This window comes from Sus scrofa, chromosome 17 (assembly GCF_054392235.1).
Source record: "Sus scrofa isolate SSC_HxYL_T2T_F1_AM1 chromosome 17, Sscrofa_HxYL_maternal_Yorkshire_Landrace_v2.0, whole genome shotgun sequence".
Taxonomy (NCBI): Eukaryota; Metazoa; Chordata; class Mammalia; order Artiodactyla; family Suidae; genus Sus; species Sus scrofa.
Window position 1 is genome coordinate 46,457,287 of NC_139399.1, and position 15,235 is coordinate 46,472,521.

At 46.9% G+C, this 15,235-nt stretch overlaps 1 protein-coding gene across 1 annotated transcript; it reads right to left on the reverse strand.

Annotated features, from left to right (window-relative positions):
* Positions 1 to 11,283: 11,283 nt before the first annotated feature.
* GDF5 (growth differentiation factor 5) lies at positions 11,284 to 15,235 on the reverse strand. Its single transcript, NM_001244297.1, is given in 2 exon segments — positions 11,284 to 12,158; positions 14,611 to 15,235. Coding segments are annotated over 2 exon segments (1,500 nt in total).

Sequence of the window (15,235 nt, forward strand, 5' to 3'; positions counted from 1 at the left end):
GTTCCCGTTGTGGGTCAGCAGACACAAATCTGACTAGCATCCATGAGGATGCAGGTTCAATCCCTGGCCTTGGTCAGTGGGTTAAGGATCTGGCATTGCTGTGAGCTGTGGTATAGGTCGAAGATGCGGCTCGGATCCTGCATTACTGTGACTCTGGTGTAGGCCAGCAGCTGCAGCTCTGATTCAACCCCTAGCCTGGGAACCTCCACATGCCACAGGTGCAGCCCTAAATAGATAGAAAGAAAGAAAGAAAGAAGGTAGAAAGAAAGAAAGGAAGGAAGGAAGGAAGGAAGGGAGAGAGAGAGATGGAGGGAGGGAGGGAGGGAAGGAGGGAAGGAAGGAAGGGAAAAAAGAAAAGAAAGAAAGAGGATATTTGCTGAGTATTTACCAAAATCCAGGCTCAGATACGAAAATACAGTAGAGAATGAAAATTCCTGCCTTCATGGAGTTTGTATTCCAGTGAAGAAAAACAAACAATAGGTAATAACTATAAGCTAATGTCAGGTAATGGTAAATGCTAAACAAGACAGGAATAAAAAGTGATAGGGGAGGTGTTTTTTAAAATAGGATGGTTAGGTAAAGCCTCATTGAATTTGTTGAGAAATGTGAATAAAATGAGAAAGTGACCCATGTAAATATCTTGGGAAAGAGCATGCCAGGCAGAGAGAACAGCAGGTGCAAAGGTCCCAATAGGAGAGAATGCTTGGTGTTTCCATGGAAGAGCAAGAAATGTATCATTGGCTGGAACCAAATGAATAAAGAAGAGTATGGCAAGGGATGAAGTTGACAAGGTGGCCCTAGAGGCCAGATCATGGAGGACCTTATTGGCCATGATAAAGACTTTGGATTCTGTTCTAAGTATGTGCTGGTATAGGTGTAGAAAAATCACTGGAAAGATGCACTAGAAACTGGTAATGGTAGTTATGGCTGCCAATTCTAAGGAGGAGGGCTGGGGGACTAGGAGTTCAGGTCTGGATGACAGACATAGTTTTCACTACATCGTTTTTGTCTTGTTCGAAGTTTATACTGTATCTATATAATTACCTTTAAAATTGAAATAAAATGTATCACTCTCAGCATCTTATTCTGAAAAAAATTCATTCATTGGTTTTATGGAAAACACAAAGTAGAACTTGGTCCTTGCCCTCAAGTATATTATGGCTGTGGGAGTATAATACATAGTCATAAACTTTTTAAAAGACAACGCAGGAGTTCCCATTATGGCTCAGCGGTTACCGAACCCAACTAGGATCCATGAGGATGCATGTTCAACCCCTAGCCTCACTCAGTGGATTAAGGATCCTGCCTTGCTGTGGCTGTTGCTCCAATTTGACCCCTAGCCTGGGAACCTCCATATGCTGTGGGTGCGGCCCTAAAAAAAAAAAAAATAAAAAATAAAAAAATAAAAAGCTAAACTATAAAACTCTTAGAAGACGTAAGAGTAAATCTTCCTCACCTGTGTTAGGCAAAGCCTTTGTAGATAAAACATCAAAAGCACAAATAAGGATTTCCCGTTGTGGCTCAGTGGTTAATGAATTTAAATAGGAACCACGAGGTTGCAGGTTCAATCCCTGGCCTTACGCAGTGGGTTAAGGATCCAGCATTGTCGTGAACTGTGGTGTAGGTCGCAGACATGGCTTGGATCCAGAGGTACCGTGGCTCTGGCATAGGTCAATGGCTGCAGCTCCAATTCAGCCCCAGCCTGGGAACCTCCACATGCCACAGGTGCGGCCCTAGAAAAGACAAAAAAAAAAAAGAAAAAAGCACAAATAACAAAAGAAAAAATATATAAATTGGACTACAGAAAAATTTAAACTTTTTTGTTGCAAAAGATAGATAGCATTAAGAAAGTGAAAGGATTCAATAAGTAGTGCTGGGAAAACTGGACAGCCACATGGAAAAGAATGAAATTAGAACACTCCCTAACACCATACACAAAAGTACACTCAAAATGGATTAAAGACCTAGATATAAGACCAGACACTATAAAACTTTTCGAGGAAAACATGGGCCAAACACTCTCCGACGTAAATGACAACAACATCTTCTCAGATCCACCTCTTAGAGTACTGACAATAAAAACAAAAATAACAAATGGGACCTGATCAAACTTAAAAGTTTCTGCACAGCAAAGGAAACCCTAAACAACACAAAAAGACAACCCACAGAATGGGAGAAAATCTTTGCAACTGAATCGACTGACAAGGGATTAATCTCCAAAATTTATAAACACCTTCTACCGCTCCATACAAACAAACAAACAAACAAGCCCATCGCAAAATGGGCAGAAGATCTAAACAGACAGTTCTCCAAAGAAGACACACAGATGGCCGAGAAACACATGAAAAGATGTTCAGCATCACTCATTATTAGAGAAATGCAAATCAAAACCACGATGAGGTACCACCTTACACCAGCCAGAATGGCCATCATCAAAAAGACTACAAGCAATAAGTGCTGGAGAGGGTGTGGAGAAAAAGGAACCCTAGTACACTGTTGGTGGGAATGTAAGTTGGTGCAACCACTGAGGAAAACAGTATGGAGATTCCTCAGAAAACTAAAAATGGAACTACCATTTGATCCAGCAATTCCACTCCTGGGCATCTATCCAGAGAAAACCATGACTCGAAAAGACACATGTACTCCGATGTTCATTGCAGCACTATTTTCAGTAGCCAAGACATGGAAACAACCTAGATGTCCATCGACAGAGGAGTGGATCAAGAAGATGTGGTACATATGCACAGTGGAATATTACCCAGCCATTAAAAGGAACGAAATACCAGTATTTTTAGCAACATGGGTGGACCTAGAAACTATCACGCTAAGTGAAGTCAGTCAGACAATGAGACACCAGCATCAAATGCTTTCACTGACATGTGGAATCTGAGAAAAGGACAGACTGAACTTCTTTGCAGAACAGATACTGACTCACAGACTTTGAAAAACTTATGGTCTCCAAAGGAGACAGTTTGGGGCGGGTGGGGGGATGCGCTGGGATTGTGAGATGGAAATCCTATAAAATTGGATTGTGATGATCATTGTACAACCATAAATGTTATAAATTCGAGGAATAAAAATTTTTTTAAAGGAAAATAAAAAGATACAGAATGGGAGAAAATATCCACAAGTCGTATATCTGACAAGGGACTTGTATTCAAAATACACAAACAACTCTATAACCCAGTAATAACAAGTAAACATCCAATCAAAAATAGGAAAACGAGGAGTTCCCATCATGGCGCAGCAGAAACAAATCCGACTAGGAACAATGAGGTTTCAAAAGAGAAGTACAAAAGAGGCTGTGAACTCAATAGACTCAACTGAACATAATATGGGTGCCTAAGTACAAATACAAATGTGGGAATTTCCGTTGTGGCGCAGCGGAAATGAATCCAACTAGGAAACTTGAGGTTGCAAGTTCAATCCCTGGCCTCACTCAGTGGGTTAAGGATCAGGCGTTGCCGTAAGCTGCAGCGTAGGTCACAGACACAGCTTGGATTTGGTGTTGCTGTGGCTCTGGTGTAGGCTGGCAGCTACAGCTCCAACTGGCCCCCTAGCCTGGGAACCTCCATATGCCAAGGGTGCGGCCCTAAACAGACAAAAACAAAAACAAAACAAAACAAAAAGCAAAAAAAGGAAAACAATTTGAATAAACATTTCCGAAAAGAAGGTATGCAAATGGCCAACAAGCTAATAAAAAGATGATCAACATCATTAGTCATTAGGGAAACACACGCAATGAGATACCACTTCACAAGCCTGCTAGATGGCTATAATCAAGCAGACATATAACACAAAGTGCCGGCAAGGATGAGGGAAAACTGGATCCCGCATATATTGCTGACGGGAATTTAAAATTGTATAGTTGGGGGAAAAAATGTAATTGTAATGTATACATGTAAGGATAACCTGACCCCCTTGCTGTACAGTGGGAAAATAAAAAAATTATTTTAAAAAAATTGTATAGCTGCTTTGCAAACTGGTCTGACTGTTCCTCAAAATGAGGAACATGGAGTTACCATACGACCCAGTGATTCCTTTCCTAGGTATACATTTAAGAAAAATTAAAGCATACCCACACAAAAACTTGTATATGTATGTTCATCACAGCATTATTGAACCTAAATATCCTCCAAGTGATGAAATGGATAAATAAAATATATTTTATCCAATAAATGGATTATTATTCTCCAATAACAAGGAATGAACTACTGATATACTATAACATGGATGACACTTGAAAACATTATGTTAAGTGAAAGAAGTTGATCACATGAGGCTCATACTGTAAGAGTATGATTCCATCTCTATGAAGGGTCCAGTCACACAGTCCCATGGTCAATCTCATGACCAGAATTGTTTTAGTTCTGAAATTTTTTCTTTCTTTTTTGGCCACCACTTGGCATATGAAGTTCCCAGGCCAGGGATCAGATCCTAGCTGCAGTTACAAGGTACACTCCAGCTGCAGCAACGCCAGATCCTTAACTACTGTGCAGGGCGGAGGGGGCGGGGGTAGGGGGGAATGATTGAACCTGAATCCCAGTGCTGCAGAGACAACACTGATCCCATTTCACCACAGCAGGAACTCTTGAAATTTTTGATTTATTCCATTTTGAGTTCTCACAGTCCTTTTTGTTTGTTTGTTTGTTTTTTTAGGGCCGCACCCACGGCATATGGAGGTTCCCAGCATATGGAGGTTCCCAGGCTAGGGGTCCAATTGGATCTGTAGCCACCGGCCTACGCCATAGCCACAGCAACTCAGGATCTGAGCCACGTCTTCAACCTACACCACAGCTCAGGGCAACTCCAGATCCTTAACCCACTGAGCGAGGCCAAGGATCGAACCCGCAGCCTCATGGTTCCTAGTCAGATTCGTTAACCACTGAGCCACGACAGGAACTCCACACCATCCTATTTTTTTTCCATTCACTCCTGGTACACTTGTCATTCTAACCAGTTGAGACTTCCAGGCTTTTTCTGTCAACACTTTCCTCTCTCTCCTTCTATCTAAATCAGACCATACAACCTGTCACTTTGTCTCTTACCAATACTAACTTCCTTGCTCAAATGTCTTTCTATTCCACCCACCTAGGAAGACCCCATGCTTGTAATTGCCCATTTATTCCATGCCTGTGTCAAGATTACCAAGTACAATTAGAGAAAATCATGCAAGGAGAATATTGGTACCACCAAATATGGTTACCAACCTTTATTAGGCTCTACTCTGACTCCCTTCTCCAAAACTACTGTTTATAACTATATTAAGTTCCTAGGGCTTCCATAACAAAAACCTACAAACCGGATGGCTTAAAACAATGGAAATGTTTGTCTCACAGTTCTGGAAACTAGAAGTCCAAAGTCAAAGTATTAAAAAAAAATATGGGAGTTCCCGTCATGGCGCAGTGGTTAACGAATCCAACTAGGAACCATGAGGTTTCAGGTTCAATCCCTGGCCTTGCTCAGTGGGATCCGGCGTTGCCGTGAGCTGTGGTGTAGGTTGCAGAGGCGGCTTGGATCCCACGTTGCTGTGGCTCTGGCGTAGGCTGACAGCCACAGCTCCGATTAGACCCCTAGCCTGGCAACCTCCATATGCCGTGGGAGCGGCCCAAGAAATGGCAAAAAGACAAAAAAATAATAAAAAATTAAATATTAAAAAAAATTTTAAAAAACACAAGTCAAAGTTGATGAGAATATGCACTGTCTGAAGGCTCTGGAGGAGGAGGATATTTCCTTTCCTCTTCTGGTCATTGCCAGTAATCCTTGGTGTTTCTTGGTTTACAGCTTGCATAACTCCAAACTCTGCTTGTGAGCACATGGTCTCTCCTTTTGTGCCTGCATCTGAGTCTCTTCTCACCTTATAAAGATTCCAGTCATGTTGGATTAGAGTCCATTGTAATGATCTTATCTTTTCTTTTTCTTTCTTTTTTTTTTTTTTTTTTTTTTTTTTTTTTTTTTTTTTTTTGGTCATGCCTATAGCATACGGAAGTTCCTGGGCCAGTGGTCAAACCTGCACCTCAGCAGCCATCCAAGCCACTTCAGTAACAACCCAAGATCCTCCACCCCTTAGATCTCTTCTAATGACCAAGATATAATCTTAACTTGATTACATCTGTGAAGATCCTTCTTCCAAATAAAGCTATATTCGCAGGTTAGGGGGGAAGGAGGTTTGGACTTTAACTTATCTTTTTGAAGGATATAATTCAATCCATAACAGGAACCTGTTCCACATTCCTTGACTCTGGTCCCTTCCTACTGTCTCCGAACAGATAGCCTCACCTCCTGCTTCACAGAGAAAACAGAAATTAGAAGCCATCAGATGAAACAACTTCCCATCACCAAATTAATAAACCTGCCTTTATCATGTGCTTGTATCCTTTCTATCTTTTTATCATTTCATGGAAAAATTGCTGTTTTTCCTATTTAAAGCTGACTTCATAATAGTTCTTCAAAAGGTGACGTCCTCTCAAACTCTGCCGCTCCTTCTCTGCTATCTTGTTTCCTTGTTGTTGAATGGCACTCCGTCCCCCTAAGTCACCCAGCCAAAAAAAAGCACAGGATTCACCCTTGACTCTGCTTCTCCCTCACTCTCTCCATCCCAACCCTCCTCAAGTCCTGCTAACAGAGCAGAACCACAGTTTCCTTGGGTTTGTATAGGACATGTCTATTAATAAACCCCACATTTGTATTTGCTTTGTTTTGTTTTGCCTTTTGAGGGCTACACCCGTGGCATATGGAGGTTCCCAGGCTAGGGGTCTAATCAGAGCTGTTGCCACCAGCCTACACCACAGCCACAGCGATGCGGGATCTGAGCTGCATCTACAACCTACACCACAGCTCACAGCAACGCCTAATCCTTAACCCACTGAGCGAGGCCAGGGATGGAACCCATATCCTCATGGATACTAGTCGGATTCATTTCTGCTGCACCACAACAGGAACTCTCACATTTGTATTTGTACTTAGGCACCCACATTATATTCAGTTGAGTCTATTGAGTTCACAGCCTCCTACGACACTATCTCTTTTCCTATCTGAAGTTGTGAAATCATTCTTCTTCACATCTTGCACTTGTATGGGTGGTTTCATGCGTTCTGATGTGTAATTTGACTCTCCCTGGTTTTATTTCATTTTCTTTGATTTAGCCTATTATGTTACCATCTTAGTGTCCTTTGGGATTTTTGTTTTCTCCTTCATTCATGAATGGAACTTGAGGGCATGGTCATTGCAAGAAAAGAGTATTCATGTTAAGTGCTAAGCACAGTACCTGGCATATAATAAGCCCTCAATAAACATTGTAGTTATTATTATTATCTTAAGACTCAGTACAGTGTTTGGGCCATAGTAGACTCTCGATAAATATCTATTGGCTAATAAATGAAAAGATGGATCAACGACAGATGGAAAGAAAGAATATCCCCTCTCCTGTATCCCAAACACATTAAATTTATTATTATTATCCCTCTTTTACAGTCAGAGAAAATGAGGCTCAGAGAGGTTAAGTAACTTGCTCAAAGTCACTCAGTCGTAGAGCTAGAACTAGAACCCAGATCTGACTCCTAACCATATATGACTAATCCTTCTCTACTCTGCATCTTCACATCTGTATTCAGATCAGAAGACGTAGCTATGAAATCCGAGTGAAGTCTAAGAGGCTTCCCAAGATTGTGTGTTTCAAGCCCTAGAAAAGTTGATTCTCCTGCTTGTGGCCCTGGGACACAGTGGTGTAGAAGGGGCCAAAAGATGGCATCAGAGCCCTGGGGGGGGCCTCACCTCTTTCCTCTCCTCTGGGCCTCCCATTTTCCCTGCTCTAAGCTATATGCTTAGTTATTTCTCCATAGGAACTAACACTACTCTGTAGCCCCAAGGAGATACTTTTAAGACCAGTGAGCCAAGCCCAGGGAAAATACTTGCCAAGACTGGGGTCTGTGGTATTGGGGGTCCAGAAAAGTAGCGAGAGAGCTACAAAGAAGACTGAGAATGTCCGGAGACCTGCAGGTACCTCTCCGGATTGTCGGCTTCCTCATCTGTGAAAATGGAGGAGGATGGAGATAATATTCCTTGCTCTATCTACTTCACAAGACTGTTTAAAGCACAATAATGATAACAGCTAACATTTATTGAGTGCTCCCTCTGTGCCAGCTACTTACTGTGTTGTGTGTCTTTCGTATCCTCACAATTAGCCCTATGAAATAAGTTCACCTGTACAATTTCATAGTATAACATGATATGATGTGTTATAATATGATAACATAATATGAGATTGTTCAGCCTTTCCTCCTCTTCCACCCCCCCAAAAAAATTGAGGAAATCCAGGTTTGTGGAATTAGGCTTACTGCCCAAGGCCTCTAAGTGACAAATCTTGAAATTTGAAACTTGCCTGCCTTTTGAGCCCGCCAGAGCTGTGAGACCACAGCTGAGAGAGTGTTTGTGAACCCTAAAGAGTGATATGTCTTGTCCCCTTTGGCTCAAGAATATCCTCTACAAGGATGCTGCTTGTTATGATTGGGACTGGAAGTAGGTACCTGGTGGAGGCAGTTGGACAGATCAGATGATTAGAGTGGAAGAACTGTTCCCATCAATGATCTGACTGGCTCCCCATAGTCTGGCTGGGAAATGCAGGCAGGTACACATTCTGAGCGGTTCTTTGTGAGAGAGTTTCTAGAACAGATAAAAATGGGAGGGGAGCTCCTAAGGCATCAAGCCAGAGCCACAACAGTCAGTTCAGCTCCTGGGCCTTCAGCAGGAAGAGCACCATGGCTGAGATGCCATGAAGCTCTCTGATGGGGGAAGGAAGGGAGAGCTCCGATCCGTCAGACTTTCTAAGAAACTGGGGATGTCCGGCCTAGGAGATCAGTGCATGTGGGAGCTGGCCCCGCCTGCGACCCCTTCATCCCCTGCCTCTGTGGTCTTGGGTGTCCAGCCCCTCTGCTTCCATACTGTTCTCCCTGTATCCATAGCCCACTGCTTGGCTTCCCCGGTACTTCCCTTCCAGACATTCTCCTGTTACACACACCAGAACCCTGTCTGCCGTGGCTGCTCCTTTGTTTACTTCCAGAGTTCTCAGGCCTGCCACCAGCCAAACACAACGAAACCTGGCCAGGGAAGGCTGGGCTCCAGGCTCAGGTTGGCCCCTCAGGGAGAGGGAATGGCCTCCAAGCTAGGGAGGCATCTCAAAAGGTAGGCTGCCCCCTGCGCTGGGCTCTTGCTTTGGGTCCTGACAGCCTGGGTTTCAGGCCTAGAGGGAAGGGCCACAGGATCTGCCCATGGCTGGGCAGGAAGCCTCGCTGTTGAAACAGCTTTGGCTAGGAGCCCTGGGAATCAAAGACCCAGCTGGAGAGAGGTGGGGAAAATTTTGAGGCCCGCTGGGTGGGAAACAGAGGCCTAGGCTCTCTTCTCCTGGTCCTCCTTCTCTTCATCCAGGCAGAACCAGGTCCCAAGCCCTTGGCATGAGGACCCAGGTGCCCAAATTTCCCTACCAGGGGGCTGTGTTCCCCTCCCAAGGGTCCATGCCTCACTCTTTCCCAAAGGTCCTAGTGGAAAAAGGAAGTGGGCATTTACTCTGGACCAAGCCCCAAACAGGAAACACTGTCAGGAGATATCTGGCATTGGTGTACCTAAGGTCGGTAAAGTCAGTGGGGACATTCCTCATCTGATGTGTAATTATGTATGTATCTAATGTATAATGTAAAGGGATCGGGCTCCAACTGTTTCTAGAGCAGGGGTGAAGCGGTAGGACATGTGCCCAGCTGGAAGATAGCAGGGCCATGTGAGGAACAGTGGTCAGTGCCAAAAAGGAGATGTCCCCAAATGGGAGGAGGAGCTCCGTGGCAGCCCAGGTTCCCCAGTGAGAGGCAGAGGGCCCTTTAAATGGTCACCAGTTGATTCTGCGGTATGAGGTGAGGAGGATATGGATGAATGAAGTGGGGTGATTTTTTTTTTTTGTCTTTTTGTCTTTTAAGGGCCGCACCCACAGCACATGTAGGTTCCCAGGCTAGGGGTACAATCATAGCTCCAGCTGCCAGCCTATGGCACAGCAATGCCAGATCTGAGCCATGTCTGCGAACTACACCATAGCTCACGGCAATGCCGAATCCCTAACCCACTGAGTGAGACCAGAGATCGAACCTGCAACCTTGTGGTTCCTAGTCGGATTCGCTTCTGCTGTGCCATGACGGGAACTCCTGATGTGATTTTTTTTAATAAAAAAAAAATATTTTAATTAAAAAAATTTTTAATAAAAAAAAATTTTTTTTTAGGGTCACACCTGCAGCATATGGAAGTTCCTGGGCTAGGGGTGGAATCAGAGCTGCAGCTGCTGGCCTACACCACAGCCACAGCAACACCAGATCTTTAAGCCACTGAGTGGGGCCAGGGAGCAAACCTGCATCTTGCATAGTAGGGTTCCTTACCACTGAACCACAACGGGAACTCCCGAGTATGATTTTAGAGCACATGAAATCTCCAATTGCGTTCCCATTTAGGAATCCATTTTGGAAACAGCAGACTTGACTAAGGAATGTCAGAAAAGAAACCTAACTCTGTTTCCAGGCCCCAATGGAGCTGATGGAGCTCTAGACCAAAAATGGGAATGGGGTTAGAGGTAGCACTGGCCCTGCTCAGTCTGTGCTTTCTGACCCCTTCTGCTTCAGGCAGCCCTCTTCCCCTCTCTGGGCCAGCCATTCTTTGAAGGGTCACTGGGTCCCCTGGGATAAATAAGAAATCTCCACGATTTTAGGCACAGTTTTGCTTTTTATCTCATCAATGTACATTTTAATCTAACAGTCTAATAGCCTCACCCTCCTCACCCCTGCCCAAGCCCTCTTCCCCTCTTTCCCACAGCATCGCATCTGCCCCAGGGGCAGAAAGTCACCAGGCACAATGGCAATTCAAGGAGGAGGTGGCTCGTGTGGATTTCCCAAGGAGAGCCCTCTCCGGGGAGTCCAGAGGTCAAGAAGGCCCGGGAAGGAGAAGGGCAGATTCTCATTGGAAAACAAAGTCTCCTGGGTCTCAGTCCCATTCAGAGTCTGGCTCCCTGGGCCTGTCCCCATCAGTCAGAGCAGCAGAAGGGCAGAAATCCTCAGAGAGGGGGACTTGTGGATAGAAAGGGACTTTTGAGCCAAGTCCCCTTCAGAGAGTGAGCAAGGATGTTGAAATCCCTTTTCATGCAGGCTTTGTAGATGTTCCTGGCTGTAGCTTCCCAACCCCCCTGTGATTCCAGAAGCGTGGGGAGGGGCTCCTGTGACCAGCACCCTGGGGATGTGCCACCCAGGAAGACAGAGGCTACCTGCAGCCACAAGACTCCACGACCATGTCCTCATACTGCTTATAGACCACATTGTTGGCAGAGTCAATGAAGAGGATGCTGATGGGGCTCAGCCGCGTGGGCACACAGCAGGTGGGTGGCGTGGACTCAGGGTCCATGGAGTTCATTAGGGTCTGGATGACCGCATGGTTCGTGGGCTCCAAGTGGGAGCGCAAGGGGAACTCGCATAGCCCCTCGCAATGGAAGGCTTCATACTCAAGGGGAGCGATAATCCAGTCATCCCAGCCCATGTCCTTGAAGTTGACGTGCAGCGCCTTCCGACTGCAGCGGGCCTTGGGGTTCTTGCTGGGCCGCTTGCCCTGGCGCGTGGCTAGTGGGGCCCGCCGTTTTCGCCGCTGGCTGAACAGGTACTCATACACGGTCTTATCATCCTGGCCAGAGCGGGCCTTAATTTCATTAAAGAACAGGTCTCGTTTCTTGGTGCGGCCAAACACCAAGAACAGGGCCTTCTCGTGGACCTGCCGGGCAGCCCGGTCAAAGCCCAGGCCACGGAGGTCCACGGCCCGGCCCCGTTCCCAGGCCTCCAGCTCCAGGCACAGCTGGGCTGAGTTCTTAAAGTTTCGGAAGAGCTTCCAGATGTCGAACACCTCCCAGCCAGATCCATCCAGGCCTGGCACAGAGCGCACATCCAGCAAGGCTGCCGGCTGTCGGCCGCTGGGGCAGCTGGACAGCTTCAGCTGGGCAGCCCGCCCGATGCCGGGGGCCACTGGCTTGGCCGTGTCTGAGGGCTTCTTCCGCAAGATCCGAAGCTCGGCCGCTAGCAGCCCATCCTTCTCCAGGGCGCTAATGTCAAACACGTACCTTTGCTTCCTGACTGCAGGACCTCGGTCATCTAGAGAGAACACCCAGAAGTCATTCCCTACAACCTCACCAGAGGGCTGGTCACCTCAAGGTTTCAGGGGAGGGCCACAGCTTTCTCCCCACTCCCAGAGCTTTCTTTAACCTCTTTCCCACTCTGACAGAAGCCAAGACCTAAACCACTGAGAGCCTTTTTCAAAATAAGGGAGCTTCCTATGCAGCCAGCCAAGTAGAACTGTTCATCTGTAGATGTGGCTATGGCTGATTCGATTGACTCTGGGTGTTTGAGTCAATGCCATGCATAGCAGAGGTCCATCAGCCTTAGAACTGCCTTCTATCTATCCTTCTCCCATCTGTTATCTATTATGATGTCTCTCTGGTAAGATAGGTGGGGTGCGCATCATAATGAACCCTGTTTTTCCAGAGAACCTGACGCTCAAAGAAGTTAGGTAACTTGCTCAAGGTCACCCAACTGGGAAAAAGTAGAGTTGGAATGCCAGCCTAGACCTTTTTATACCTGATCCTGAGCTGTTTCTGCTATATCATATCTTAAAGAAGATTTTTGTGTTCTTTTTTTTTTTTTTTTTTTTTTTTTTTGTCTTTTGTCTTTTGGTCTGTTGTTGTTGTTGTTGCTGTTGTTGCTATTTCTTGGGCCGCTCCCGCGGCATATGGAGGTTCCCAGGCTAGGGGTTGAATCGGAGCTGTAGCCACCAGCCTACGCCAGAGCCACAGCAACGCGGGATCCGAGCCGCGTCTGCGACCTACACCACAGCTCACGGCAACGCCGGATCGTTAACCCACTGAGCAAGGGCAGGGACCGAACCCGCGACCTCATGGTTCCTAGTCGGATTCGTTAACCACTGCGCCACGACGGGAACTCCATGTGTTCTTGTTTTACAGATGAGGCACAGAAAGGGGGGTGACTTGCCCAAGGTCACACAGCAAGTTCACAACAAAGCTGGTCTCCAACCCAATCTTCCTGGCTTCCCTGTGTAATGATTTTGTTCCAAATGTTTCTTCCTCTACTGGGTGTGTGACTATGTGTGTATGTGAGTGACTGTGTGTGTGTGTGTGTGATTGGGTTCACATGTGAGTATGAAAAGTAATGTATATTTAAGTGACATGTTACATGCATGTATGATTGGACTGGTGTGAATATTTGAAGGGTATGTATGTATATGTGTATGTATATACATAAGAAGATTCCATGTATATATGTAAGGTATGTGTGTGCATTTGTACATGTGTGTATGATTCAGCAAGTATGTACAAATACAGGGCTGTATGTGTGTACAAGCTCAGTAGTTTGTCTGAATCAGCACGCCCTTCTTCCTAAATGCCAATTCGCCATTGGGAAGCATTCGTAATATTGCTCTAGAAGGTGACTAATTAGGCCTTTAAACTCCCCATCTCCCCCTCTCCAAGCTCCCTTAGAGCTGGGGGCCACAAGGACTTATTTTACGATTCCCCAAGGGGTCACAGCTTTCTCTGGCTGGGCAGGCAGCCAGGTCACCTCCCCCACCTCAGCCAGACCTGCTGCCTCTGTGCCTCCCCCACCCTCTGTCATTCCCCCACAGGCCAGCTCTAATGAGGAGCCTCCTCCACTCTCTGACCCCTCCCCCACCCTGCCAGCCAAGGTCCTAAGACTCACAGAACAGAGCATACGGGCTGCAAGCAACCCTAGCAATCAGGTCCACCTCCCTCTTCACGCTTATGGAGAAACCGAGGCCCTGAGAGGAGAAGGGCCTTGCTGAGATCACACAGCAAGTTGAGAGAAAAAAACCAAGACAGTAATGCTAGGTGGGCAGAGGGAGAGGGGAACAAATAGTCTCCTGGGTTCATTTTAACACGATCTGTACTTAAGGCAGGACATAAAGTTCTTGTATTTGAAGGGCTCTCAGAAAACACCCAGTTCAACCTCCACAGAGTTGTACTGATGGGGAAACTGAGACCCCAAAGGGAAAAGGGGCTTTCCCTAGGTCACCCTAGGTCTATTGTCCACCTGCCCCCCTCCCCAAATATCTAAATGACATTCCATAACTCTAAGATGCCTCATTTACTATGTCCACCTCTCCTGCCTTCTCTGCCCCCTAGGAAGTCAAAGTTGCAGAACCATGGGTATCTGAGATTAATTTCTCTCTCTGCCATTCAAGAAAACTACAAAACCCTGCAGCCTGGAAAGTCTGGCCAACCCACGTAAGAACAGAGCATGACCTGGTAATCAAGAATCTTAGAGTCTAGTCCCCAACTCTGTCTCATCTCCTTCCCAGGCTCCAGAACCCCCCTCTGCACCTTTGAGGGATGGCACTGGGTGCCCTCCAGCACTCTGTGCCAGCAGCCTGGGACCTGGTGTGTGTGAGATACCCCCCCAGGCCAGGTGCACACACCATCTCCCACCAGTGCAGTGTCAGGGCTCTGAAAGCCCCCTCCACGCATGCAGATGCCCCTCCCTCTGAGCCATGCCCCTGCCACCCCGCCCCCCTCACCTTGCCCTTTGTCAATAAAGCTGGTGATGGTGTTGGCCAGGCCAGCCTCCAACTTCACGCTGCTGTTGCCTCCCTTCCTGTCAGCATCGGACAGCGTCCTGTACAGCGAGAGCATGTACTCGTGGGGCGTGATGGGGGGCGGGCGGAACGGCTCCTTGGGCTCTCGAGGGGACCCAGGCTCTCTGGCCTTCTTCAGCAGGAAGGGACTAGGGACAGATCCTGCCTTTTGGGGTGCCTTACCCCCAGGAAGCTGTCCTTTGGGGGTCACAGTCCGCGTTGCAGCCTGCCTTGTCTGGGGAGGGTGTCCTGGCTTGGGTTCAAGGCCACCGGATCTGGGGGGCAGCTTTTTGGGTTCATCCTTCTTGGGCTGTGTCAGGCCTCCTGTCTGCCCGGTGCCCCCCTTTGCCCTGGCATTGGTGGCCCCCCCACCATAGCTGTGACCCCCTGGCCTGAAGATGTTCTGGGCCAGAGGGGGCCTCTCCTTGGCTTCTGCTTTGGCCAATCCTGGCCTGGCCCCCTGGGGTCTCTGGCCCAAGTCAGGGGCACCCAAGACAGTGCAGATGAATTCCAGGTCCAGCCAAGCCAGGTGCCAAAGCAAGAAAGTGAGGAGTTTGGGGAGTCTCAT